Raw genomic sequence first — 27,442 nt, 5'->3', positions numbered from 1 at the left:
TTCAAAGCACTGCTGCAAGGGCGTTCCCATGGCAGCACGGTGTAGACATACCCTAAAACTTCCACAGGGGCTCTAATCCAGTTAAATACAGCACCTCGTAGAAGGCTCATTACTTCTCCTAGTGAACAGTCTTGCTGTAGCCCCTGGGCCAAGCAGTGTTGTAGCCTTCCCTTACCATATGGTTATGGAGTGGCTGTGTTTAAGCAGCCTCACATGATCAGAGAGCAGACAGACAATGAGGTTCTGAGAGACTGACTAGGTGCACTGGATCCTGAAGGCAACAGTAGCTCTAAGGTTCTGGTGTACACCTGGAGTTGCACCAGTTTAATTTCTATGTGTAGATAAACCCTTAGTTAATCTGGAATAAGGTAAAGTGTGAATTTAAAGTGAACTCATTTGGATTAAGCTAATTTGGATTTAAGTGCTCATTCTGGAATGAGAGCATCCACACATGGAGTTAATCAGGAGCAGCTATTCTGGAATAACTCCTCATGTAGACAAGCGATAGATGTGTGGTTTTAAACCTATTCAATTAGCTTGTCAGTAGACTTGCAGGCATTAAACCCAAATAATCAGTTTTAAACCAATGTGCATCTCCACACCGTTCGCATGGATTAAACTAGATTACACACAACTTTGAATCAGGTAAGGCCTAAGTACCAGATATCATTTATGTAAAAAAAAAACCAACAAGTTTTAGAAAGTACCAGTTTATTTGATCAAGTACCAGTGGGGGAAGAACCCAAACAAAACAAAAGCAATTACATGAGAGAATCTCTTTCACACATTAAAAAAAGACAATTCATGCTTCACAGGTGGTGCTGTCTGTAGACAAGAGTTGCAAATGGGTCATTTCCATAAACAGAAGAATTAAAAAAAAAAGTAAGTTTCCACATATTAATTCATTCCAGAGCTAGGCCCTGGGACAGGCTTGTCTTTGAATGGAAAGGAACCACAACCCCCCCCCCCCCCCCATCCTTTTTTGAGACAACTCCTGCTAGAGACTGTTGCAGGGGTTCTCAAGCTACAGGATCAAGCCTTAGCATGGAGTCCACAGAGGAGACCCCTTGCCCCATAGCTATAGAGCAAAGACGAGATCCACTTGTCCTCTCCTTTACACCAGTCTAGAATCAGGTGTAACTGCACTGATTTCAGTTAAGTTATACAGGTGCATAACTACAAATGGAAAAAGAATCAGGTCTAAGGTCTACAAAAAAAGATAGATTCTCCAGGGCCTTCAGAACCAGTGTGATTTCAAATAGTCTTGTGCAAGATGACATCAAACCATGCTATGGGTTATGTTGTATGCAGTTGCCTGCCCCCTGGCCCCCCACACCCCCCCCCTACAGTCAGCTATGTTGTAATCTTCATTGTATCTGGAATGGCAGCAACTCAGATCTAGCAAATAAGACTGATGCAACAGGACCAAGATAAGTGGGTGTTTTATATACACCAGTTCTGGAACTAGCAAAACCCTGTAGGGCAGGCATGCATCTTCTACTCACTAAAAATGTTTTGTGGAACTGGACCAACTCTGACAGAGGTAGGATCTGCTTAAAATGATCCACTAAAACACCTTTAAAAAAACAAAAAACAAATGCAAATGGCTTGAGGAAGTCAGTGTTTCCATAGAGCCACCTTAGCAGGAGACCTGATCAAACAATAAGTCTAAATACTGAAAGCCATCCTTCTGAAGGGAAAAGGGAATAAAGGAGATTAGTTCCAAACAAAAAAACCTCTAAAATAGCTTAACCTATAAACTGAACAGCAATTTTGCTAGAGAAAAGGTAAAGGTTACTTCTTTTGCACAGTGAGCTTCCAACTTTTGTTTGCATCCCACACCATAAATTAGAAGTGTCACTTTGAAATGAGGGGCAAGGGATCTCAGCTCCACCAACTGGCTAGACAGGAGCAAGGCTGGCATTTTCAAAACACAGCAACCGTTTCTAATTCATGGAAGTTAATCTGATGGCCACTGCATTCAGGGCACACAGAGCATTAGTGACCTGGCTAGTTCAGCAACCACTAGCCTGACCCCCAGCTGTTATGAACAAAACACAAGGAAAAATATTACTGCATTCGATATAAACAAGACATTGCACAAAGAGCAGCATATAAACTAGACCAATACGCCCTCCCTTACACACAGTAAGGCTGCACAAGCCCAAAAACCTCTAGCCTTTTTATTCTTAACATTTGTACACTTTGCTGGAAAAATATATATATATATATAATATATAGCTCTATAGGACTGATTACAATATATTACAGGCTAAAAAAATTACCCATCTTTCCCTACAACATACTTTAATCATGTATTAAGAATCCAATTTTGCATACAGAGTAATTCTTGCAGAAGTTATTGCCTTCAGTTTATAATTAAAAAAGTTCACAGAATAAAGCTTAAATAGTTTTGACAATCATAAGAGAGATTCATTATATTAGTGTTTTATATATAAAAATGAAAAAATCAAAACATGAGAAGGAACCATAAATAATCCTATAAAAAAATCAAAGCCAAAAAAGTTATGGAAAATCCCCATAAATATCAATTGCATACAGTAGCTGCTATATAGCTAGAGAAACCTGTAACATACTGTAGTCAATGCTGCTTCAGTTCAGAATATGAATTGTATAAAACACAATATATACACATCTAGAGAAATGCCCAGCCAAAGGAAACAAAGGATTAAAAAAATAAACTTAGGAATTTTTTTTTTAAACTAGTTTTAATTTCTGAACCATTTCTACAAACATAAAACATTAGGCTATTTTTTTTCCTACTAAAAAAAATTATAAAATCCTACATTAAAAGGTAATGTTTCTCCACCTGTAAGAGACTTGATACAGGGAAAGTTTAGTCTCAGAGCCAAGAGGCTTTCCTGATTTTTGCGGATTGTGACCCTTCCAAGGGCCAAAAAGGAAGAGGAAGCGTCTCCCTAAGGGCCATTTAGGCCACAACGTTATTTCTCCCATGGGCATCCAGAGCCAAGGGCACAGCTGCTCCCAGATAAGGCAATGGCACAGTGTAGTGTAAGATTCATAGATAATTCTCTATAAAATGCTTTACATGATGTGGCTGTCCTGCAGCAGGCCAAATACTATAGGGGAAATAGAATAAAAACTTTTACAAAACAAGGCAAATTGGAGAGATGCACACCAGATGCAAACGCACACAATTGGCTTCCATACAAGCTACATTATATACACCCTCCACTCAACCAAAAATAAGGAATTTGGCAATCTTTTGCCCTCCTCCTCTTTCCGCTCCCCTCCCCCAATACAGCCATGACAAGGTTCCCCCCGACCCCCGTCCAGATGCTTTGCATTTTGTTGTGCCCTTGTTAGTTTAGCAGGATGGAAGGGTTGCACAGAAATTTTTTTTTTTAAAATCACTTTGAAATTAGATCCAAGAGAGCATTTATTTGGAGCATCTCAGCTGAGGTCCAAATGCTTTAACAGTCAGTTTTTCTCTCCAGAGGGGCACAAGGTGCTGGTAGCTTTAAGCGTAGAATTCATTTGTTGGGGCTTTCTTGTAGATTGGTTTTTTGCCCAGATCATAACTCCCCTCATCCTTTTTCTTCATGCGATAAACCAACAGGAGGATCAGGAAGACAGCGAACAGCAGCCCCACTGCCCCACCTGCAATAAGAGCTGGAAGAGAGTATGGAATGAATATAACATTTAGGAGGAAATGGCTACCCTATGAGAAGCTGCCTCACTAGTCATAAACCCATGAAATCTATCCCAGAGTTCCAGCATTTTGTAGCTTTCTACTGGAAGTTTCCATCTTGCTGAGAGTGACATTCAGTCCAAATGGCATCTAGAGACCAGAAGTCACTTTCCAGCCGGTTTATCCATAAATAAAAAACAGAGTTTAATAAAAAAAAGTTTCTTCTGATTAAAGGAGGACAGAAGCTTCCCTAATACTAAGTGCCTCCCAGCTTACTAGAACAAAGCCAGCTGGGTTGTGTGCTTTTGGTCACCATTCTTGCCCTCTAAAGTAGTGGAACAATCATACAACCCCATTTTTGGCATCCCCATTCCCCCGCCTCCCACATTTACGGTGTGGCTAATGAGTCATTAGACTTCGGGGACACTGAAGTTACCTGCAAGAACTTCTGTTCTCTCAAAGAGGCTGCTGTTTGCTGTGCTGGCCATGGAAATCTTGTTGGACGGGTTTGTTTCCTCAGGGGGCAAGACTTTATGTGGAATTAGTTCATTGTCTTCCTCCGGGTTTTCATCCACATCCTTTGTCCCCTTACCAGTATCTTCAGGGATATAGTTTTCACTCCAGAGCTGAATAAAGCAGAGACAAACCACACCCGGTCATGAACAGCTACAAAACACTTCAAAACAGGAGAGACAGGAGGGGCAGGGCAGACACCATTTAATGGCAGGACAGTTGAGGTCATTTAAGAGTTCAGGGCATTGTGAGCACCTTATTCCAGTGGACTGGCTGTGGAAGCCAGCTGCTGGGGAGGAGGAAGAGGAGGAGTGGGTTAAGGCTGACAAGAGCCTTTCACAGGCAGGCAGGCCAGATACCACACAGAGGGGCTGTTGGGCTCAACCACCACCACCTACCTTAGGACTCTCTTCAGTGATTGAAGTTGTGTCATCTTCAGCATCTAGATAACATGCAAACAATACAGAATTAGTTTCCCTTTGCTTCCAGAGTGTTTCCCCAAAGCCCAGGCACACTATAGCAGCACTCGCTGCTATTGTCTAACTAGGGCTCTGCTTTGATTAAAGTTCCCTCTTATCTGCAAGTACTTTCACCAGTTAAATATAATTGATTACACAAAGCCACATGATGCAAGCTCAAGATTGCCTCATTCAGAGAAGAAATCTTCAGCTCCATTAAGTGGCTCTTGCTGCAGGGTACCAGGATTTGCTCAGAAAGCGAATATGCTCTTGTGTGCTATGCTGGCTTCAGGAGGGCACTCTTTTGAACTCCCATCCCTAAGGTACTAACCACCAGATCTGCCTGAACATGCCAGGTACTAATTTCAGAGCTTGTTCTTTAACTTTTGAGAACACAATGTGCACATAAAAAGGGCAACAAGGAGCTGTTTGAACTAGTTTATGCTAGCAGTTTTGAAAGCCATTCAGAGTTCTCTGAAAACACTGACTTCACGAGCTTTCACTACTACACTGGTTTAGGGGCAAAGTGGGAAGATTCAGAAATCTTGGGGCTGGAGGAAGATGAGATTTAACAAAACTATTTAAAAACCTTACAGCCCCTTGGTATTAAGAGGGGGAAAGGATTTAAGTAATGCATTGTCTACCCATTGACGATAGCATGTAATCTCATTACAGGGGTGAGTTACTTGGAAGCCCCTATAGAGAGGGAAGGCAGAATGAGTCCCACATCATAGCACGGTGCCCTTTTGCTGTGCCTATCCGTGAACTGCATCCAAGCAAGCCACCATATGGAGGTATTGGATTAGGCTGCTCTATTGATCCCTCAATGACTTGCTACGCTTAGCTTTACAGACTGTGTAGCCTGGTACAAGTTCCATTAGAGCAGGGGTTCTCAAACGGGGGTCGGGACCCCTCAGGGGGTTGTGAAATTATTACATGGAGGGTGGGGGTCACAAGCTGTCAACCTCCACCCCAAACCCTGCTTTACCGCCAGCATTTATAATGGTGTTAAATATATAATTTTTTTAAAGTGTTTTAATTATAAGGGGGGTTGCACTCAGAGGCTTGCTATGTGAAAGGGGTCACCAGTAAAAAAAGTTTGAGAGCCACTGCATGAGAGAACCTATGAGGCTCAGAGCTATGAAAATGTAATAGTCAGAGGAAGACTCCAATGTAAAGGCTATTTCTTGCCTACATACCATCATCTCCAGAACCAGAAAACTGGTCACTCTCTTCAGTCAAGTCAGGCCTGAGGTCACTGATATCTTCATCATCTGGCAAGGCTCCAGAAAAGAAATAGTCCTCTTCATACCTCTCTGGGTCCATGGTCTGAGTTTCTCTCACCTGAAAAGGGAAAACCAGCATTAGACATTATGCAGAAACCCAGACAGTTCTCAGGCTGCCAACAGCTATCAACAACCAGATCAGTTGAGCCAGCACAGTAATATTTCACCATCTAACTGGTGAAGTTCAATTCAGCCCAGCTAAAAGCACCATCTTTACTAGCTTGAAAACAGCTGAATTCCCCTAGTTTTCTGAGAGCAGGAACAAAGATCAGCCTGGGTGGGGATTTCCAGAAAGACTGTGTTCAGAAGGTTCCCATGAAGTGACCAGGGTCTGAATTTACTGAAAACAAGCTTTCTGGGCAAGAGCTCATGGCAGAATCCCTTGAGGTAGAAGGGAGGAATAGTGTTCAGTGTGATAGGCAGCAGAGTCGTAGTGGGACTTAGGCTTGGAAAAGATTCTCTAAGTCTGTGTCAAGAGCTAGATTGGGTTCTCATTGTAGCATTAAAACCTCAAACCCAGTATGAAATAATGACGTTATTAAACATTAACAACTCAGATACTTTATTGTACAAAGGTTAAAACAGATTTGTTTGCTCCCCCCCTCCCCATCTGTATATTCTGGGGAACAATACGACAAGATCAAAAGCATTACAAACAGGAACTCATTAAGTGTCCCCTCAACACCACACAATTCAAAAAGCAAATCACTCAGCAGTTCCCATCTGAAAATAAAACCATGATACTGGGATCTGACTAACAGTCAGAGATATGTGCATTAGCGCGGCAGCAGCAGCACATTTAAGCCAGTCTGCAGGGCATACAAAGGAGCCCAGCCAAAAAATTGGATGTTAAACTGCCTGACAATGGTTTAAATCGGAACCCATTTTTGCTTGGGCCTCTGAAGATTAGGGGGTGAAGGTAGAAGATTTAGACCAAGATTATACAAGTTCCCATAACTATTCTGTATAACTCTAGTGACCCTTTAGGGTCAGTCCAGGCAAGGATTCCATAACTCTGAGATCATGGACTGTCCACACTTCCAAACAGGCGGAATCCAGTGTTTGCTGTGGAATTCCAGCAGCAATTCACAATTCCACAGCCATTAAGTCATTTGCTTGTTAAGGAATTTAACCCTTTCCTTACAGTTGGAAGTACAATGCAAACTGAACGGACAGCTGCTGCCGCCACCACCAGCAGTTTCACTAGCCTTATTTTGCTAATGATTCCCATTGCTATCACCAGTTCTGCTCCACTAGTGATAGAAATGCTGGGAGCACTAGTGTATCTGGTGGCACCTGGCCACCTGTTACAAGCATGGAAATGCAGGATTAAATGGAGGGGGAGGGGAGACGTGGGGGGCGGGGAGGGGAACACAAAATGTTGGTTCTCCACCAAAGCAGCTCACCCTCCCTTCCTCCAGATGGAATGCTGCCTTATCTGGTAGCTACTGGAACCATTTCATCATCAGTATTAAGTACTCTCAGTGCCTCAGGCAGGGTGGGGTGGGGGGGTCAGAAAACAGCCTGTCTGCTGCCTTGCCCCAGGCATGGTCCCACTGCAATGAGACCTGTGGCATGGCTGTAGCTAGCCCTGCTCAACTTCTGGGGCACAGGCTGCAGAGCTAAAAACTGTAGTATAGGTATAGCCATAAAAACTTTATTACAGTGCCAGATACAAGTGGTCTCTCCCCCCCCCCCAACAATCCACTTCCACATCTGTAGCTATTGGGGTTGCCCCAGCCACCAGGCTCTGCAGTCAGGGTATGAGAAGCTTCTCCTTATATCCTGAATTTGAGGGGCTAGAACAGTGATGCAATAGCTCTTCAAGCAGCTCTGGTTCATTCCACCTCTTCAGCATCAAAAGGGACCAGAAAACACTCAACTGAGCATCCTGAAAAACCAAGAAGAGCCTGTTGCTGCCAGACTCATCTCCCATTATGCCCCAACTAAGACAGCTAGAAATACAGCCTGGAAAAAAACATTCCCAGCAGCACTGGTCATTTATAGGACAACTTTTATGCCAACCTTAGTTAGAAAGGAGGCATCTGAAGGTAGCCAAGACACCAGGGCTCCCTAAAATGGTACTGCAGCACAGGCCACAGCTGGAGTGATGAAGCTACTGCTCCCATCCTAGACTGTGGATGTTTTATTAAGATACAGAAAGGGTTTGATTCCCATTTGCCACCAAGCCACTGTTCAGCAAGTCAGGGTGTGTCCCCCAGATAGTAGCTTTCATGTAGTACAATGGCACTAGGTGGAGGAGGTTTTCCCTTGCAGAGCAGACAAATATTGGCAGGTGTGAATACTAGGTTACATCTTTGAGTCAGCTCACCCAGACTGTACTCGCGACTGGTGAATCACAGCCATCAGGCAGACAGAAAGCAAACCCTAACAAGGGAGGCTCAAGAGATAAGGAGGATGGATCAGAGTCTGAAGGGACTGAGTAACCTGCCTTATTAGATCAAGCCGACGATGAATAAGAATGGTACACAGTTGCTCTTAGTGGGTACTTTGGAATACACCAGGTTCAAATATCACAGGGGCTTATTCATCAAAATACACACTGTGTGTATGAGTGAGGGAGGTCCAATACTAATGAAGTTAGTGACTCACAGCAGTCAATGAGATTCTATGGCGTGTTTCATGCTGTTGCTCATTTGGCCCTGGGCCCAGGAGAATGAGAGTGGGAAGCTCACGCTCCATCTACAGTAAAACATCCAGACAGCTACACTGTGGGAGGTGAGCAGCAGCGGGACCTACACATTTACCCATAGAAGATTAACTGAGTATTCTTAAGGGTGTGGAGCTGAGATTATTTGAAGTCCTGGGGTGCTGTTGGGCAGCTCACTTCCTTCCTGTGTGGGTAAATGTGGTGAAGTTCATTCCATGTTTCTCCCTACACAAACTCAAAACATACCCACGTAACAAGCAGGCACCTCCCTGGAGCTAGGTGCAAATCCCACCTTGCAGAGCACTCTGAATGGAAAGAGTTAACAGGGAAGTGTCTGTGCTCTTTGCAGGGTGGATCTGGAACAGTGACATTCCTCCCACACACCTGCAAAGGGCACACAGGAGCAGTTTAGAGAGAGAGAGACACACACACACACCCCCCAATGGGGTTTGTGGGCTCAGGGAGAGGCACAGTGCAATGTTAGTTTCTTTAACATTGTCTAATAGGGACATTGCATTTCTAAAGCTGGAGGAAATTCTCCCTGCTTCCCCATACATATATATATTTATTTTTTCTACAAGCTTCCCTAGGAGGCAGTTTCCAGGTATGCAGACTCCCTCCCAAATGGGAATTTGCAGCCCATGGGGTACAGAGTCAATAACCCAGTGGTCCCCCACAGGTTGAGTAGTACTGGATGCAGCACACAACACATTGGTAAATAGGTTGAGAACCACTTCCCCTTTTCAAAAGCATCTGGCACTTGCCGAATGTCCTCCACAGCCACATTCGGCCTAACACTTTTGGCAGTCACCAGCTGGAGGCTGGCATCCGATCGAAATGGCTTGCGGCCAGTTGTTCTGCCACCTGCTATTACTGTGCTGGAACGGAGTTCAGCCACCCTTATGATGGGAGAATGACTAAATGACCGCACAGCCTCACCTACTTCTGGCAACTGAAGTCAAGCCTTCCTGCTAATATGCTTTAGCAAATAGAATCCTTTAACTACAAAAGGGTGTTGCTTCTGCCGAAGTCCAGTTCCAGGATTTCTTCTGAATGTTAAGCAGCTTTTACCCACAGTGACGTGAGTGCCAAGTAAGATTAACAAACATCATTGGGGGAGGGGAATAGAAGGGAGGAGAAAGGGCAGGAGCTTTCCCTGCCTAGCAATAGAAAAAAAAGAGATTTACTTCTTAGCTGCCAGCCAGAGTGTGTGCAGGTATGCACGCACTCTGCCTTTACCTTCACACGCTGCTTCAGTAGGATCCACGCAGCTACTGCAAGGATTAGCACACTAGACGTGCCAAGATGCACAGGAGGCCCCTACCTCTGCATGGATCATTCATGTAGAAGAAGCCTAAGGCTTCAGGCTGAGGAGCTGGCAGGGCTGTGATACCTGATCCCCTCTCCGGATGAGGAGTCCAATTGCAGAGTGGCTTTGGCTTGATTTCAGAAATCCAGATCAGCACTAGCTGCTTCTCACAGTGAAGTCTGCTCACACTGCAGCCCACAAAATTCCCATCTAACATGTAACTTTCCTCCGCCACTGACTAGTTCTGAGAAGGAAAAACAGTAAACTCTAACCAAGCCCGCCTCCTCCAGCCCACACACTGCTACCATAGTTTACGCGCCCTTTCACAGGAGCAGAAAACAAGTAACATTCTCTAGGGCAAGGGTATGAAATGCACATGATCAACTTTTAGTGCCGGCCATTGTCTCTGATCAAACACACCAATGTTTGAATTCACTCCATGCTTCTTTGAAGGCTGGTAGAAAGTGAGTTGGACAAGGGTTGCACATGCTGAGTCCCAGGCATCTGAAGTGCAGGGAGCTCTTTATAGCGTCGGAACAACCCAGATAATGGAGCCCTATAACTTGCTTCAGGGTCTCTGTTTCCCAGCACTGTGTACACAAACCCAGGAGTAAACAGAAGTGAGTTGAAAGTCAAAAGAACATGGACAAAAGAACATGGACCTGGGCCAAATTTGAGAGGGCGGGAAGTGAGAGGCAATCAGCACTTAGTTAACTATTTGCACCCTGCAAAGACAGAGGTATGGGGATGGCTTCTTTGCAGATAATCTCATTTACTGATAGTAAAAGAATTCTATTCTTAATTTTCACACCTAGGAAATCAAGAACTGATTTTCATCAGAGCTTCAACAGAATGTGTCTCACACATACACATCCATTCATATGACCACTGGAAAGTGACTCTAACCTGACACGTCCTGCTGCAAGTCCGTCCCCCCCGCTCAGTGAATTTGAGAACAAGTCATACAGGATAAGACTAGGGATCCATCTGGTCCAATATCCCTATCTGACAGAGGAAGAGGCGAGAGACGTTCCATACTGGAACAATCATGGACCAGCCTGCCCAGATGGGAAGTTTCTTCCTAATCTTGTCAGTAGTTGATCTGTGCTCTGAAGCAGTCACCCTGCTCAGTACAGCCAGTTCACAAGAGGTATCTAATCCTTTTGAATTCTACTTTGATCTTTGTCTCAATATCTTCTAGCAATAAGCTCCACACTAATGGTGCACTGTGTGAAAATATTTCCTAGTTTTGAATTTGCCACCTTTCAGTTTCACTGAACGTCCCTTTGTTCTTGTGTTACGAGACATGGGGGAAGTTAGAGGTTCCTGATCTACCTGCTCGATACACCATTTTATATGGAGAACCATCTTGTCCCCTCACTGAAGTCAGCAGTCCTGATCTTTCCTGTCTCTTAATGCAACACTGTGTTCCTCTAGTCATTTCCATTGCTATCTCTGAACACACTCTGTGTTCTGAGGTTTGAACACTGTACTCCAAGTGAGGGTATAGCATGGATTTATATAATGGTATTGAACCTTTTCAGTATTCTTCTCCAACCAGTTCCTTGCTTCTTGTAGTTCTGCTGCACACTGAGCAGAAATTTTCCATTGGAGCTGTCCACAGTGAGGCCTAGGGCTTTTAAACTGTAACCACTCAAGGAAAACTGCTCACACACAACTTAGTTGCAGGGAGGATTGTTGAATCCCTAGTCGCCCAGACAGGCTGGAATGGTTCCGAGAATATGCTAAAGCTTGTTGGGCCAGTGAATATTTGGGACTTCTGCCAAGATGCAGCTCATAGCCTGGAGACTTTCAGCAATTTGTGTACTTGTGGATTTAGGGACTAGCACAGAGTCATTATAGGCCAACGTATTAGTTGGGAATTCATGATAGAGACAAGAGCCCTTACAACATAGCTGACCTAAAACTCAATCATTTAGTGTTTGTTCTTGGCTTCACTTCAGAGGCTTCAATTGGAGCATTTGGAAAGGAGTGGCATGCGTTGTTTATCTTATGACACCAGAACTACTCCCATCCTCCCCAGACACACAATGGCACATGCAGCAGAAGTCATAACTAAAATGCACATCTAGATTTCAAGTTAAGGATTCTCAAAATGGGGCTTACACAATACTGAAGCCAGCCCTAGAGCCTGTACTCTAAGAATCTGTGTTTAATAGAAGCATGCCTCCACAAAAGCCATCACAATTGACACTAATTAGCCCTCTTGCTGGATGTGTCAGCAGAGAGGCCAAGGACCTAGACCATGGAAAGTGAACTGTCAGCACCAGATGTAACCGCTCAAGAGCAGGGATGTGTGGCACACCGGTAGAGTACATACATGTCGCTTCATTGCGAATGCTTGTGACGTGACTGACTGAAATCTCCATGGCTGTCCTGACATTAGCACTGAATTCACTTAAATACTTCATTTCTGCCCCTTCGCCCTTTGTTCCAGGCCACCAAAGAGTTGCTATTCTTGTATCAGGAAATCCCAGAAACTAAGCCATTGTTGAAGTAATCTTGGCCGAAATGGATCTGTCCTACCATGACACATGGCTGGGATCCAGCTTGTCAAACTAAGTGTAAACCACTGGAAATCTGATGTGGTAATGGAAGTGCTGAGGCCAGCAAGCTGCAGCATGTGTGCTAAAAGAGCCGTGAAGACAAGGCAGGCAAAAAAAGAACAAAAACCATGTTCCTAAAAACAAAGGAGCTAAGCCTGGGACAGGAGGGAATTTCCACCCACAGCCCTTTGTTCTATCTGATTTACTTACATGGGGCTCCTCTCTACTCCTATCTGTTGGAAGAGATTTTAACTGTGTATTATACTTGTCTTGTTATAGTCTATAAGGTGCCACAGGATTCTTTGCTGCTTCTACAGAACCAGACTAACACGGCTACCCCTCTAATACTTCTAAAACAGTAGCTTGTTGGAGTCTGAAAATTACTTTTTCTATGGCAGAAGTTTGCTGTGGTTCTGTAAACCTCTTGTCAGCACTTGAGTAATAGTTTTGTTTCTCTTCTGAGAATCAGTGACTCAAACTTTCCTTGATGTTGCAGTTCTGGAGTGTGAGGAGGGGTTGAATTTTCTGGAGAGGTAGCAATTCTTTAATAAAACAACCCCCGCCTTTTTTTTTTTGTTTGTTTGCGCTGTGAAGACACCCTGTATCTGAGGCTATCCCAGCTGGACAGATGTATTATGAGTGGTTTTTCAGTCTATAACACCAGGTTCTGGCTACTTCTGATGACCAGAGACTGAATTATTGGACCAATGGCCTGATGTAGTGTGGTGGGAGGAAGATGTACCTAGAATGATGGACCATTGTTCAAATTTGATAAGGCTAAACTGCAACTTCTAAATGGGATTTCTTCTCCCTGTCTGACCTTATGGAATTAGGTCAGTACAGCAAGCCCTCCTGGCCCTGTGATTGGAGTCCCCAGTCTCGTTAGAACAGGTTTGGTTTTTTTTCTTAAGATGGTAAGGATTAATTTTTTCTGAGCCCATTTAAAAAGACTGTTTCTACTTGTGGTGGTAGGTGGGGGAGACTTCATTTACTAGAATTCATTAATATGAGGATTTTTTTTCCCAAGAAAAGAAATATTTATTGCAAATCGAAATGCATACTGGATACAGAATATTCTCTCATGCTCTGAAGCCTCTTCTATAGGAGGCTGTTTATACACTCTGTCTTGGCACTTATTCTAACTAAACTAAAGGCCAAGCATCAGAAAAACTGTTGTATAAATATTACTACTGTTAATGTGCCTCGTCATTGCATGCTGGTAACTAAATGCCTTGTTAGTGCTGTGAGGTCCATGGATTCTAGAAGCCAAAGAAGGGGTGAACAACAAAATGTTCTGGTCTTCTAGATTACTGGCATGCATTTAGAACGACCCCCCCCCCCAATGCAGATGATGGGAGGTCAAGGAGGGTGTGTGTGTAAAGCTGAAATATTCCTTTGGAGGAAGGGGGCAGGGGAACCAAGCCCTAGAATGCTGGGGTGCTGTAAACATGTTTAACTTTAGTAGGTGACTTGCATGATTCTGGGAAAGTGAGAGTACCTGGAAATAGTTAAGATGTGGGCATTAGCTTTCTGGGCCTGGACAAGACCTTAGTGGCGCCTTTCTTAGCTATGCTTAAAGGCTTTTCTGGTTTAACTACACTCTTAATTTAAAAAAAAATAAAAAAAAAAATCACATCTATGCCAGCAAAACCTTCCTAAACTAACATAGTTAAGTGTAAATCAAACCTAAATCTCTAGTCTCTTGATGTGATTAAACTTGCATAGATTGTGGGGAATTGAAACCTTTTCAAGGTGCAGTATCAAGATCTCAACTGTACAAACAAGCCTAGATTAGTTGTATGTCCGGCCATTTTAGCTCTGTATTGGGCCAGCTAGGAAAGGCACCAAACTTCTGCTGTGGGAGTTATTCTCTTTGAAGTCTGATCTTGCTAACACTGTTACAAAGGAATATAAAGGTGCAAGACACATGAGCTAGTAATGTAATACACACGTAAAAGTTAAAAAAAAAAAAAAAAAGCAGCCCTGCAAAATAACTTGTGGGATTGAGTTATGCTCTAGGAAGGTTCTCCATATGTTTCCCTCAGGTGAGGGAAGGGGAAGACTAAACTTTGGAAAACAAGTAAATTACATTGCCTTCTTTGACTCTGGTCTTTTGTATACCAAACTTTGATGTTTGAATGAAAATCTCCTGATAAGAGGATTGTCTCCTGTTGAGTATCCATTGTGCCTTCACCTCCCTGGGAGAACAGTCATAATGGACTCTTCCCACCCGCACCCTGAATTTGGACACTGTGGCTGTCAGTGGCTGGCTTTATTTATCCTGCCTTGAGCTGCTTAACTGAATCTCTCTTTAAAACATGATCCCTGTGGTGAAGATGCTGAAATTAGACTTTGTAACCAATAGATACTTAAGATTCCAAACACCTATAGCTGGTTCATCAGAAAAGGTTATGATGCTAGTTAATGAGTCCCCTTGCTTTTTAAATAGATCCCTGCATGTGCCCATCTGTCATGGGAATTGTACAACCTCTTTCATGGCTCTGTTTGCTAATTATCAGACTATTTTTAAACAAGAAATCCCTCTCAGTGAATTCTTTCTCCTCCTCTTTGCATCTTCTGGAGGGTTTTTTTAAAGTGACATGCACACCTAGTCTTAAATAAGTGTGGGCTCTGTTAGGCAAATGTACATGGGTCAAAAGCTAACAGAGCCCAGAGAGCATGAAACTCAGGATACAATGTTACCAAGAGCTTGCTCTGGATTACATATTGGAACTCGCTCTCCTTGGGTTCTGGCTACAGTAAAGCCCTCTTGCTGAAGGCAAATTGACTTCTCTGCTTAGTACATTATAATCTATTGCTGTGGGATTATCCTTTCACTGCAGGGTTGGTTGATGGTGGGGGTAAGTCCCTCATTGCCATGGTATTTAAAACATCACAACAGGAATGTATAGGAGGAATAACAAGTGATTCTATTCTCGTACCACTATCCACCTGCTAAGGTTCTTGGTAGGGAGCCTGAGGTGGAAATGCAGAAGGACTGCACTGTAATTGAAAGTGAGTCTCCCAGTCTCAGATAACTAGAAGATGCCTGCCGACAAACTTGTTCTTCTTGCTCCAGTCTCATTGCCACCCAGACACCTGGACGGTAACTGTCTGCAGAAGTCCTGGCCTGCCATTCCGTCTCTTGCCACTTCCTACTCAGCACAGGCTTCAGGATCTAACCTAAAGTTTTGGGTTTATTTTGGCAGTTTGTTGACCTGAGGACACCCTAGCCAAGAAGTTATGTGATAGTTTGGGTGTAAAGGTAGTTTTGCCTAGTGAGAGCTGCTGCTGCTTTAAGTATATTGGAGGAAATGCACGCTGGCACTTTGTCTCCGAAAGCTCCTAGCACAATTGGCTCAGCAGGCTCCAGCCTATTTAAGTGCATGCACGTGCAGGGAAACCTTGATTAAACTCTTCCTTGGCACTAAAGCCAGAAGGGGCCATCTATCCTGTGAATAATGTGGAGCAAGCTGACTAGCAAACAGTCACCAAAGATGATCAGAGGGCACAGTGAGCCAGCTAATGTGGATTTGTTACAGTACTTGCAATGCAGATGAACGCTGATACAAGATGTGACCTGGATTGAAATAAGGTTATTTGCTCTGCTGGCAGGCATAGACAAGATTTCTTCAGTGTCTCTGCTAAGGAGTTTATGTATCTAAAGAGGAGGAGTTTTGGAGTGAGGAAAAGAAGCAACCTACTTTCTGCTGGTGAGATTTGGGGCTTGTCTACTCTCTGGGCACTACAGGGGCACAGCAACAATGCTGAAGTGTAGATGTTTTCTACAGTGATAGAAGTGGTTTTTCCATCATAGTAGGTAACCCACTCCCCTGAGCAACAGTAGCAAGGTCAACAGAAGCATTCTTCCATCAATCTAGCCAGAGCTACAGCACTCAGAGGTGTGAATTTTGCACACCCCCGAGCGACAAAACTATGTCAATCTAAATTTGAAGTGTAGACTAGGCCTTTGTGCTCACCACTGTCGAAGAAAAACTCAGTTTTTTTTTTGTTTTTTTTTTTTTCCCCCCCTCAACCAGTTGGAGCTGAAGCATTTTTACTTAGCACTTAGCATAGTCCACACTAATTCATGACCTTGAAGACAAAACAACTTCTCCCTTATCTCAGGGCTAAGCCGAATTTCAAATTAACCCGTTCCTAGACAAATTGCTCACACTGTAACAGAGGTTTTTCTTTGTGAATAAAGCTCCACTGAGATATATGATCTTATCTAGATTGAAGGTACCTTCTAATGGGCATTGTTTAAATGAATTTTCACGCGTATACAGATTCCAATCATTTAAATACCTGCAGGTTTTAGGACCATAATGTACGTACATGTAATATGCTGGGGTACCCTTAGGGGGTAAGGTGGAATATTTAGACAGTCCCTTACCCATTTTCCACTCACACAGGAGAGACTCACAAGGAAAGGGGAGGGAAGATGGGTTCACACACTCCTAGACCCAGGCAGCTTCCTCGCCGGACTATGCCAGGCTGAGTCAGCCCACCGTGGGTCGGATCTCCTAAAGATCCATTAGTTACTGGGCTAGCCCGGTAACAGCCACTCACACTGGTGTACACACACACACACCAAGGCCTCTTTTTCTTCCTTTTTCTTTTTCTGTCTTTTTTTAACCCTTTTTCAACCTTTTTTATCTTTTTTTTTTTTTTTTTTTTTTTTAAACCATGATGCATCTTTACCTGGTCCGGACCAATACCATGAGGCGGTATGACAACCCCTCTTGAGGCGGTAAAAACCCCTCAGCACCGGTGCATTCTAATGCATTTACCTATGCATTACCTTATGCATTTCCTTGGCCAACTCAGCAGTTCCCAGTACTGCTATAAACTAACCTTATTGGGGCCTCTCCCCAATACCACTTTGCATCTGATCCTGCTGCACAGTCAATAAGTTCAGATGGCGTGAGCCCAACAGAGAGACAGACGTCCTCACGGAAAGTCCTCCTCCGATACCCCAATAGAGATTTCAAAAGGTCTCATACCTCTCATGTGGCGCCATGGGGTTCAAAGGGGAATGATCCGTAGTAGTTGTCTGTGGGTCCGTGGGCGTTGCCATCCCGGACGAGCCCCCAAATTGTCGAAGAAAAACTCAGTTCTCACTTTTTGTTTGGATGCAGCAAAATCAAATACTTTATTATTTCTCCAGTAATTACCATGGAGGGAGAGAGTGCCATAGGACACAGGGTCCTGGACAGGTCTCTCAACTCTCAAACAATCACAGCAAGCCTTTATACCTTTTACAGACAATTTCTAGCAATAATACAGACAGTAAAAAAAAACAAATACATATTGTTTATACATAAGCTTTCCTCCTATCTCACTAGAAAAACAAGACTGCAAGACTGCACATTGCAAGGTCGTAATAACTTTCACACAATTCACTCTGTCTTACATTATCTTGCTTCCTCACGTCACCAGGGTCACAGTTAACCTAACTCATGCTAACTAACATTCATTAAGATCTCTTCAAAACCTTGTTAATTATTTACTGGCTTCCACACTACATACAGAAATACTCGTTAACATGGGGATAACTCTACTATCGCAGCGTGCAGGATCCCTCAAAGTTAGAGTTCAGTCATGTGACTTTTTCCACAGTAGTAAGCAGTCACAAGACAGAAGTCTCTAGAAACTCTTGCTTCTGAAGTATCTAACAGAGCTCTTAATGGGAGAGGAGGATCTTGTCTGTCTGTGCTTTAAAGGGGCAGATGGCTGGCAGCATACCCCATGGTGCTACGGTGCAGCCGTGTTAGAGAAGCTGGAAGGGAACAACAAGTAGCTCTTGTTTTGGAGGTGTTTTGAGCCTGATGTTACTCCAAAGCATCTCTTTAGGCGAGAGCAGTCTGGTGTATATTGTAAAATATGCTAAAATGGTCTGTGGTTTGGTATCTGAAGATCACTGAATTCTCTGGAAGGCTCTTCTTGAGGGCTTGCTAAAGTAACTGTCTACTACTCTTCCTCCCAGCAAGAGAGAGATTAGGCAAGCCTGGGTACAGCGGGAGGGGGGCAGAGGCGAGTGCCGGTTTGTAAGCATGTGAGTTAAGCTCTGTCTGCACTGCTTTGTCTTCCCACCCCTTACAACTTCCCCTCATTGCCCCCAGATCATTAGTGTAGACAACTTGCATTTTAAATTTTAACTATAGTGTCATCTACAGCCGCTCAAACTGACCAGCTCTAGCCAACTTGGTGGTTAAAAAGCTGGCAACTGTCAGTTTATGGTCTACACTAGCACTCCCACCATTGTTAGCCTTGTCTACACTCTTACCATAGGTATCAGGAAGAGATTAAGGAAAAGAGAGAAGGAAACTGGAGGAAAATCATGCAAATGATGATGATGCAAATCAGACAGCACATACAGTAGCAGAGTCAAAACGAGAGTGAAGGGAATAATGGGGAAAGGGGAGGGAAAGCAAGGCATTCTAGCATTAAAATACATTAAAAATACAAAACATCTGTTAGTCTATAAGGTGCCACAGGATTCTTTGCTGTTTTAGAAGTGTGACTTCCACAAGTCCAAATCAGAACATAATCTCTACATTATTATTAGTAAGAAGTTCTTGGAGAAGTTCTGAACAGAGGCAGCTGTGGCTTTAATGCTTCAGCAACTCATCTGTATGATGAAGGCATTAGATTCTAAATATGTAACTTAAGCTATGTATTTAACACTAAGTGAAAATTCTCACCCACTCTGTCCTAACTGGAAATGGGAGTCTGAAGTATTTAATCCAATAAAAAGCCAAGGCGGCTGCATTCACGTAAGATCTTTTATGGCCCAGCAATGCAGTAACTTACCACATCTAAAGTGTGAAATATTTAACACACTGCCCCCATCCCATTCACTATTAATTAACTCAGCCCTGCCTTACCACAACAGCTCCATTCTAGTGCAAATCATTTCATGCCTTAATCTAAAGGGCCTGCATTCTACCAGGTTTCAGCAAGCAGCCACTCACTCACTGATAGAAACAGTTTAGAGGTCAGATATACTCACAGCTGGTCTACACAATTTTTGACTGCTTTCACTATATTGTAGTTAGGAAAGTGTACAACCCTCTATTGTTTGACACAGTTATAGCAGTAGACGAGTGATGACAGAAAAAAAAGAGGTGTACCATCATGTCTATAAGGTGCCACAGGATTCTTTGCTGCTTCTACAGAACCAGACTAACACGGCTACCCCTCTGATACTTGACATCATGTAGCTTATTTCTGTCAGCACCTGTATACAGGTATAACTGTCAACATAGGGGATTCTACTTCCCTAACTACAATCCATGGCTAAACCAACATGGTTAAAATGGTACCCAAAAGGAATAAAAACCTTTTTCAGATCAGCCAGGAGAGCAAGTCTCCTGTAGGGACAGGATAAAGCTAACCAAGTCACGCACCTCTACACTGCTGTGAAGATATTTTCCAGTTTGGGGGAGTCCATTATATGCAAGGTTACACACTACAGAATTGCCCAGCTGTCAATCACTACACAAAAATTTAATTCTAATCATCTCAGTGCAAAACAGGGGCTACTTTGACAACAGAGGTCACTTATTTTACGGATACTAGCACCAACTATACCACATTATTCCCAGAGATGAAGTTCCAGCCCAAATCACACCAGGCATTAAGTGAGCACCATGTATAGAGCAAAACAAAGATTCTCCCATTTGAGTACTTTATTTTAAAAAGCAAGAGAGAATCAAACCAACTGAGGATTCAGAGTTAGCCAAGTGGATTCTAGCAGCAAGTGAGATTTCAACAGCGTATTCAGCAGCAATAAGAGTTTGAAGTGTGGTAAAAACAGGCTGTGGGAATTCTGCTGAAGTTTGCACTGTGAAGGCAGACACTCACTCTCCTCCCCATTGTTAACTTAACTTCAAGCCTAACAGATCTCAGCCTTACAGTTGGGAAATAGGACAGAAATAGGGCAACACTAGACACTATGCAGGAACAGCAGGATAAGACAGCAGAGTCATATCCTGAAATGGATTCAAGTCATGCACATTGGAAGGGCCATTGTCCCCTCTCCCCACCCAAAAAACAGAAAGAAGGGTCCATGGTATCCTAGCCATAAACAGTTTTCACAGCTGCTGGACTGGAGGTGGATTTCAGCAGACAAACAGTCCACGTATCTTTGCCAAGCCATTACCAGCCACCTCAAGAGCCTGGTGCACCACATTACTGCTAGGAGGAGAAGAACAAGGTAGAGTATTAGGATAATAATAGACTTTAAGGTCAGAAGGGACCATTATGATCATCTAGTCTGACCTCCTGCACAACGCAGGCCACGGAATCTCACCCACCCACTCTTATAATAAACCCCTAACCCAGTGCTTCAAGCTATCTGATGTGGGAGACCAGCAATTTCCCCCCCCCCCCCGAATATGCCAGGGACCAGTCCCATATTATTATCCTATTCAATGCTCTTGTGAGCAAACTCGCTGCAGATGGCTCGCGGACTGGCACCAGTCCGTGGACCACCACTTTGAGAAGCACTGCCCTAACCTATGTCTGAGCTGTTGAAGTCCTCAAATTATGGTTTAAAGACTTCAAGGCACAGAGAATCCTTCAGCAACTGACCAGTGCCCCATGCTGCAGAGGAAAGAAAAAACCCACAGGGCCTCTGCCAATCTGCCCTGGAGGAAAATTCCTTTCCAACCCCAAATATGGCAATCAGCTAAACCCTGAGCATGTGGGCAACACTCACCAGCCAGACACCCAGGAAGGAATTCTCTGTATTAACTCAGACCCCACCCCATCTAACATCCTGCTAATTACCCCATCTATTACTGCTAATAGTCAAAGATCAATTAATTGCCAAAATTAGGTTATCCCATCATACCATCCCCTCCATAAACTTATCAAGCTTAATCTTGAAGCCAGATATGTTTTTTGCCCCCACTGCTCTAGAAGGCTGTTCTAGAACTTCACTCCTCTGATGTCAAGTATCAGAGGGGTAGCCGTGTTAGTCTGGTTCTGTAGAAGCAGCAAAAAATCCTGTGGCACCTTATAGACTAACAGAAGTTTTGCAGCATGAGCTTTCGTGGGTGAATACCCACTTCTTCGGATGCAAGCAGTGGAAATTTCCACTGCTTGCATCCGAAGAAGTGGGTATTCACCCACGAAAGCTCATGCTGCAAAACTTCTGTTAGTCTATAAGGTGCCACAGGATTCTTTGCTACTCCTCTGATGGTTAGACTTTGAAATTAGACGAAGGTTTCTAAACTTGCTGATGGCCAGTTTATATCCATTTGTGCTTGTGTCCACATTGGTACTGAACTTAAATAATTCCTCCCCATCCCTGGAATTTATCCCTTTGATATATTTAGAGGGCAATCATATCTCCCCTCAGCCTTCTTTTGGTTAGGCTAAACAAGCCGAGCTCTTTGAGTCTCCTTTCATAAGACAAAAAGAACAGGAGTACTTGTGGCACCTTAAAGACTAAAATTTATTTTAGCATGAGCTTTCGTGATCAATCATGCAAAGCCCTGACTCCTCTAGTGGAACTCAGCTCCTTTTCATGTTAGCAGCCCTTGCTTCAGAAGTGCTGTCAGTAATAGACACTTGATACCATAAAAAAGTGATAGATAACTTGTCTCCTGAATAATGGAAGGGAAAAAGTTGAACCAAAGTGTCAGAGTTGAAAAGAGAATGTTACCATTACTGAACCATCCTCCCGCCTGCATTGCTTATGCTTCCTCCAGTGTTTGAGGAAGAAAACAAAAACTCACAGAGCAGCCCTGATCATGGTTCTGTACTATAAGAACATAAAGAAATATGCATCCAAAGAAGTGATCTGTAGCTCACGAAAGCTCATGCTAAAATAAATTTGTTAGTCTCTAAGGTGCCACAAGTACTCCTGTTCTTTTTGCGGATACAGACTAACACGGCTGCTACTCTGAAACCTTTCATAAGACAGGTTTTCCATTCCTCAGATCATCCTAGTAGCCCTTCTCTGTACCTGTTCCATGTTTAACAAGGATGAATTCAAACTGGGAGACCAGAACTACATAATGGGTTTGGAAGTCTGTAATATTAGAATTCTCTAAAAACAGTGAAGAGTTCAGCCCTGGACTGCCTCCATCTGTTCAGAATGGAAGAGCCCTCTTGACCTTTTCTCAAACAGGGGACTCAGCAAAGTGACTTATGCAAGGAATTTGTTCCCCAGCTTCCATCTTGGAGACTACTTCATGAGAGAAGTTCCTCTCAGGGACCCATCTTGCCAGTTTCCAAAGAATTTCATTCTCTGGGCCACAAGGAAGGGCTTTGGGGACTCCTGCTTAAAAGCTACTGATCAAGATCTTGTTCTTCATATTCAGAGTACTGAACTGAGAGACTATACAGATATCACTCCCACGCTATAGGTTATAACCTATTTGCATATTAGAAACATTTCTGTGAAGTGCTAAAAACTAAAAGCAACTAACTGCCTGTTCCAGTAGTTTTAAACTTTTCATTTGCAGACCCCTAACAAATTTCAAATGGTGGTGCAGACCTCTTTGGAAATTCAACCTGTAGTCCAAGGACCTCTACCACAGAAGTCTTAGACTAAACAATAACTGAACAGAATTCAACTATAAATGCAGCATGTGCTCAGCATGGCATTTGATGCACCGTGAAAAGGGCACTAAACTGTGGGCATCTATGGTAATGACAACACTTTTGATGGACCACAGGTTGAAAACCACTGGTCTATTCCCTCCAGTACAGCTGCTAGTTTGAGAAGATGCATTAAAAAGCATTTGATTTAGTGACAAGAGCCCATCATCTCCTCTTTTTCCTTCAAAACTCTGTTCCAGGTGCATTAGTCTTTGTAATACAGTCTGCTGCTCTATGTCGGACAGGTACTGTTCTGGCCAAGTTAAATCACACCCATTCCATGAGCCCGCCCAAGTCAGAAGGTGAAGCAGATGGAAAATAAAGTTATATATGCAGATAGCTATATCTTGATTTGATTGGGAGGGACAGATGAGAAACTGGGCAAAGAGCAGAAAGAACAGGCCTCGGGGACTGACGGTAGAAGGACAAGCCAAACCGGTTTAAACATTAATAATGCTGCATTACTTTCCAAATACCACCATCAACAAAACATCAGCTCAGCCAGTCAGTTGCCCAGTGAGTTCTGGGAAGTGTTAACACTTTTTTGAAGCGTTAGTAATCAAGCAGGCATGTGAAAAGCAGAGCCTACCTACCTGCTTCAGTAGAACTGCTCTATGTCGGACAGGTACTGTAGAAAAGCAGAGCCTACCTACCTGCTTCACTCACACTCTCTCCCCCCTCACATCTCCCATTTAATAAGAGCTTGATTAAAGAGATCATCTGGATGTTATAAGTGCAGAACTAGTACATGAAATGGTGCTATGATCTGGCATGCCAACACCTAAAAGGCAGAAGCACAGCACCTCAAAGACTGATCCTATGTACCTAAAAGCAATGGAGCTCATAGGAATGTTCTCACATTTAACTATTACATCATGTTAACATGATCCAGTCTGTTACTTAACATAAACAGAGCATAGGAATTATGCCATGGAGTTTTCAGACCTTTTACATGTGGTAAGGCTGCCTCAGTCAGAGAAAACCTGGCTGCAGTGAGAGCCACATGGGGCATCACATGCCACTTGAAAGAAGGTAGAGCTTGCTCCAAAGCATTTCTGGCTCTTGTACTGTACAGGCTCTGAGGGACCATCACCATACAGGATCACATAGCCCTCAAGGCCCTGCCCTTACACAAAACACAAAATAGACTCCATGACATGTGGAGTCTCAACAATATGTCTGTACCCCAGAAGTTACAGGCCACATGCTGTGTAATCCAGCATGTTGTACCAACTCCTCCCACACTAACCTAGATGCTGTATCACCAGAGACCGCTCCTCAGTGGGGGTTGGCCCATTCTACTAAAGCAAACTTGGTGGTGTAAATAAGTTCAATTTTGCAACACTAGAATACAGCCAAACTAATTAAGCATAGGGCAAAAAGCTGTATTGAGTGTTCTGTAAACTCTGCATAAGAAGTTATAGATACAGCTACCCAGAAATGTTTTCTTTGGAGGCATCAGAACTCTTTAGGACACAGCCTACCAAATCCACAGCCCATTATATTCCCCGGGCACACTAGGTTGCAATGTTAATTTCATACCAAACGTGGTCAAGGAGCATCCACAAGCTGTACTATCCAAGAAGTTTTTGCCCTGTGCTAGGCTTTGGCTTTAGTTGCGGGGAAGCCCGATGGCAGCCATGACAAGGATTTTGTATCTGATGAATTCACTCAGGCTTGCTGGTCATAAAGAGGGCTGCCAAATATTAAAGGAGTAGACACTTCATGTATTCTGGCCTGAGAGCTTTCTTGCTAAACCACCAGCATCTTGGATTAGAGCTTCAGGGCAGAAACTGAACAAAAAGTAATAAGTGGTGACCTGCCTACAGAGCCTCAGGCTGCAAGTGAAACAATGTGGACAATTAAATCTAGTTTGGGGATATTCTAATCTCTTGCAATTGCCCCAGTCCCAATGCAGTCCCTACTAACCAGCATCAAAACAGGAGTCAGAGCAGGATGCCTTCTGATTTGAGCATAGACACTTGTTAAAATTAAAAGTTAAAAGCCAGAAACCCCTCTGAGTTACATACAGGCCTGGTGTTTGTACAGGGTCCTGCCTCATTTTGCAAATTAGAGAGGGTCTAATGCCCACAAAAATGAGGGGTCCCAGTAGAACTCTGAGTGCTGTAAAATCAGAAGTTTTACAGCACTCACTGTATCTGAACACCTTACAAGTTCAAAATATGATAATGTTGAGGGATTTTTTTAAAAATTCCTTTCCACCCTCCCTCAGACTTTTGATCTCCATACATCTTTGCTCTCCAATCCTAATCTATATCCTTGATATGCAAGTTCTCCTCCCCCCAACCACCTTTTGCCCCAAACTCTACCATTGCACCTCAAGCCTAACCTGCAGCATCCCTGTTGCTCACTCCTGAGCCTCTGAGAACTACTGGGGTACAGACAGCAAGAAGAGCAGGGTCCATCCAAGGGCATGGTAGTCACAGAGGCAAAGGAGCACAGAAGAAAGAGCATGTATTGCGGTTGTGAGTGAGCAGAAGGAGAAAGGTTGTAAGGCATGGGACTAATGCTGATAAAACTGAGCCTGCAGGGCAGGAGGGTGGGTAAGCTGGTTGGTAAGAAAGTAGGGTCAGCATCAGAAGAGATATCACCTGATGGGAGGAGAAAAGAGGAAGATTTGTGAATAATCAGAAGGAGCTGGAGGACCCCATGTTGGCACAGAGAAGGGAGAGGAAAGGAGTCTCTGACCCAGCAGAGGAAAAGAACGTGGTAAGGACTGAGAAGAAAACAAGGAACTTGGTGTAGAGAGGCAAGTGGGGAGCAGGATAGGAGTTGAGCCTGCGGGGGTAAAAGTCAGGTAGACAGGAAAATGGTATTTGGAAGCATAGCAGCGCAAAGGCAAGCGGCAGATCCATTTGAATGGCAAGCCAAGTAAGTGTTACCGACAGAAATCGGTCATCAATACATAAACAGCGAGTAGTTCAGTATCCATCAAGCCACGCAGCCCTATCATCAGGGTATTTTCAGATGGAAACCAGCAACTCTTCTCCCTCATCCCACTCCATTCAGTGCACAATGCTAGCAAAACTAGGGACAGTTTAAAACCACAAGACAGGGACAGCCTTAGATAGATCTGCCCCTTTCACCTACCCAAAGGGTATGGAAATGGGGGAAATCATGGCCGTATTTATTTCAAAGCCTCCCGCCAAGTAGCATGTTCCCTCCCTTGATAATGGCTACAAATTGGTTCAGGAGCAGGCACAAAATCATGTGGAAAGAAAGGCCTTTCTGTTCTCCCTCGGAAAAACCTAATTTCTCCTGATGGGAAAAGCCAGGTTTCTGCCACCAGCACATACCATAAAGTTAGGTAAGGACAAAGTCTCAGAGGATATTTGGGGGAGCTAAGCCTGGAGTCCTGGCTCCACAGCTTAAACATTCAGAAAGATTTGGGGGGGGGGGAAGAATGGGGTGTTTGAGCTCTGGGAAAGCCTGCATAACACGTCTTTTCTCCTCCATTAACAAGGCGGGCTATAATCCATTACTCCCCCGAAGAGGAATTGGATCTAGTTCGAGATCATGAGGCGAGGGTGGAATTGGAGCAATGCTGCTCTTACCCCAGCTAGAGTATGGGTGCGGGAGCCCTTTGGTGAAGGAAACTCAGCCACTTATCTGGGCTTCCCCTCAGCAGTCGGGTAGTCTCAGCAGGGGAAATCGGGGATTGACACACGGTGAAGGAAAACCCCAGCTGCGGGGCGCGCCGTGGGAGGGGGATTTCAGCCGGTCCCGGTGACGGGAGGCGATTGCCGCAGAGCCGGGGTTTGGGGCAGCCTTACTCATACCCCAGCTAGGAGGGCTGGGCACTATTTGCGCCATGGGCTGGCTCTGGCGCCCGGGGGCGGCCGCAGGAGGGGGGCATGAGGCAACGTCCAGCCAAGGGCTGTCGCTGTCCACCCCCGGACGGGGAGGCCTCCTACCCCACCCACGCACCCCGCCAGCAAGGGATGGAGACGGGAAGAGACTCCTAGCAGAGCTGTCCCGCTTGGGGCCGTGGTGCGGCCGCTCCGCAGCCCTTCCCTGGCGCCGGGCCGTGGGGGACCATCTGAGACACGGCGAGTCACAGGAGGCCGACCCGACCCCGGCAGCCTGCCAAGAGGGAGCCCGGCTCCGAGCCCGCCCCCAGGCGCTGCCCCCTCACTCAGCGCCCCGCAGCCCGGACACCCCCCGGCGCGGGCGGGCGGGCACTCACCGACTCGGCGGAGACGGCGCTGGCGGCTCCCAGGAGGAGCAGAGCGGCGCAGAGCGCCCCGGGGTGCCTCGCTGACAGCAGCTGCATGGTGCTCGGGTCGCGCTAGTGGAGCAGGCGGCAGTGGCAACACGATCAAATGGC

General features: G+C 44.4%; 1 protein-coding gene across 1 annotated transcript; it reads right to left on the bottom strand.

Moving 5' to 3' along the window:
- Window positions 1-691: 691 nt before the first annotated feature.
- SDC4 (syndecan 4) lies at window positions 692-27,442 on the bottom strand. The gene is made up of 5 exons (XM_039499500.1): window positions 27,302-27,442; window positions 5,844-5,988; window positions 4,585-4,628; window positions 4,110-4,299; window positions 692-3,654 (listed from the first exon to the last, which is right to left on the bottom strand). Exons 1-5 carry the CDS (start codon window positions 27,386-27,388, stop codon window positions 3,503-3,505), a joined length of 618 nt encoding a protein of 205 aa, XP_039355434.1. The 5' UTR covers window positions 27,389-27,442; the 3' UTR covers window positions 692-3,502.

The sequence above is a fragment of the Mauremys reevesii genome, linkage group 13, assembly GCF_016161935.1.
Source record: "Mauremys reevesii isolate NIE-2019 linkage group 13, ASM1616193v1, whole genome shotgun sequence".
In the NCBI taxonomy this organism is placed as follows: domain Eukaryota; kingdom Metazoa; phylum Chordata; order Testudines; family Geoemydidae; genus Mauremys; species Mauremys reevesii.
Note: the sequence above shows the minus strand (reverse complement) of the source record. Positions and strands in the feature narration are given on the sequence as shown.

Bases quoted from the DNA above. Each gene is read 5' to 3' on its own strand.
- SDC4 (XM_039499500.1), bottom strand. From the start codon at position 27,388: ATGCAGCTGCTGTCAGCGAGGCACCCCGGGGCGCTCTGCGCCGCTCTG. The intron at 5,989-27,301 runs GTGAGTGCCCGC...TTCCCTTTTCAG, and splicing joins GCGCCGTCTCCGCCGAGTCG to GTGAGAGAAACTCAGACCAT. The intron at 4,629-5,843 runs GTATGTAGGCAA...CATGTTATCTAG, and splicing joins TTCTGGTTCTGGAGATGATG to ATGCTGAAGATGACACAACT.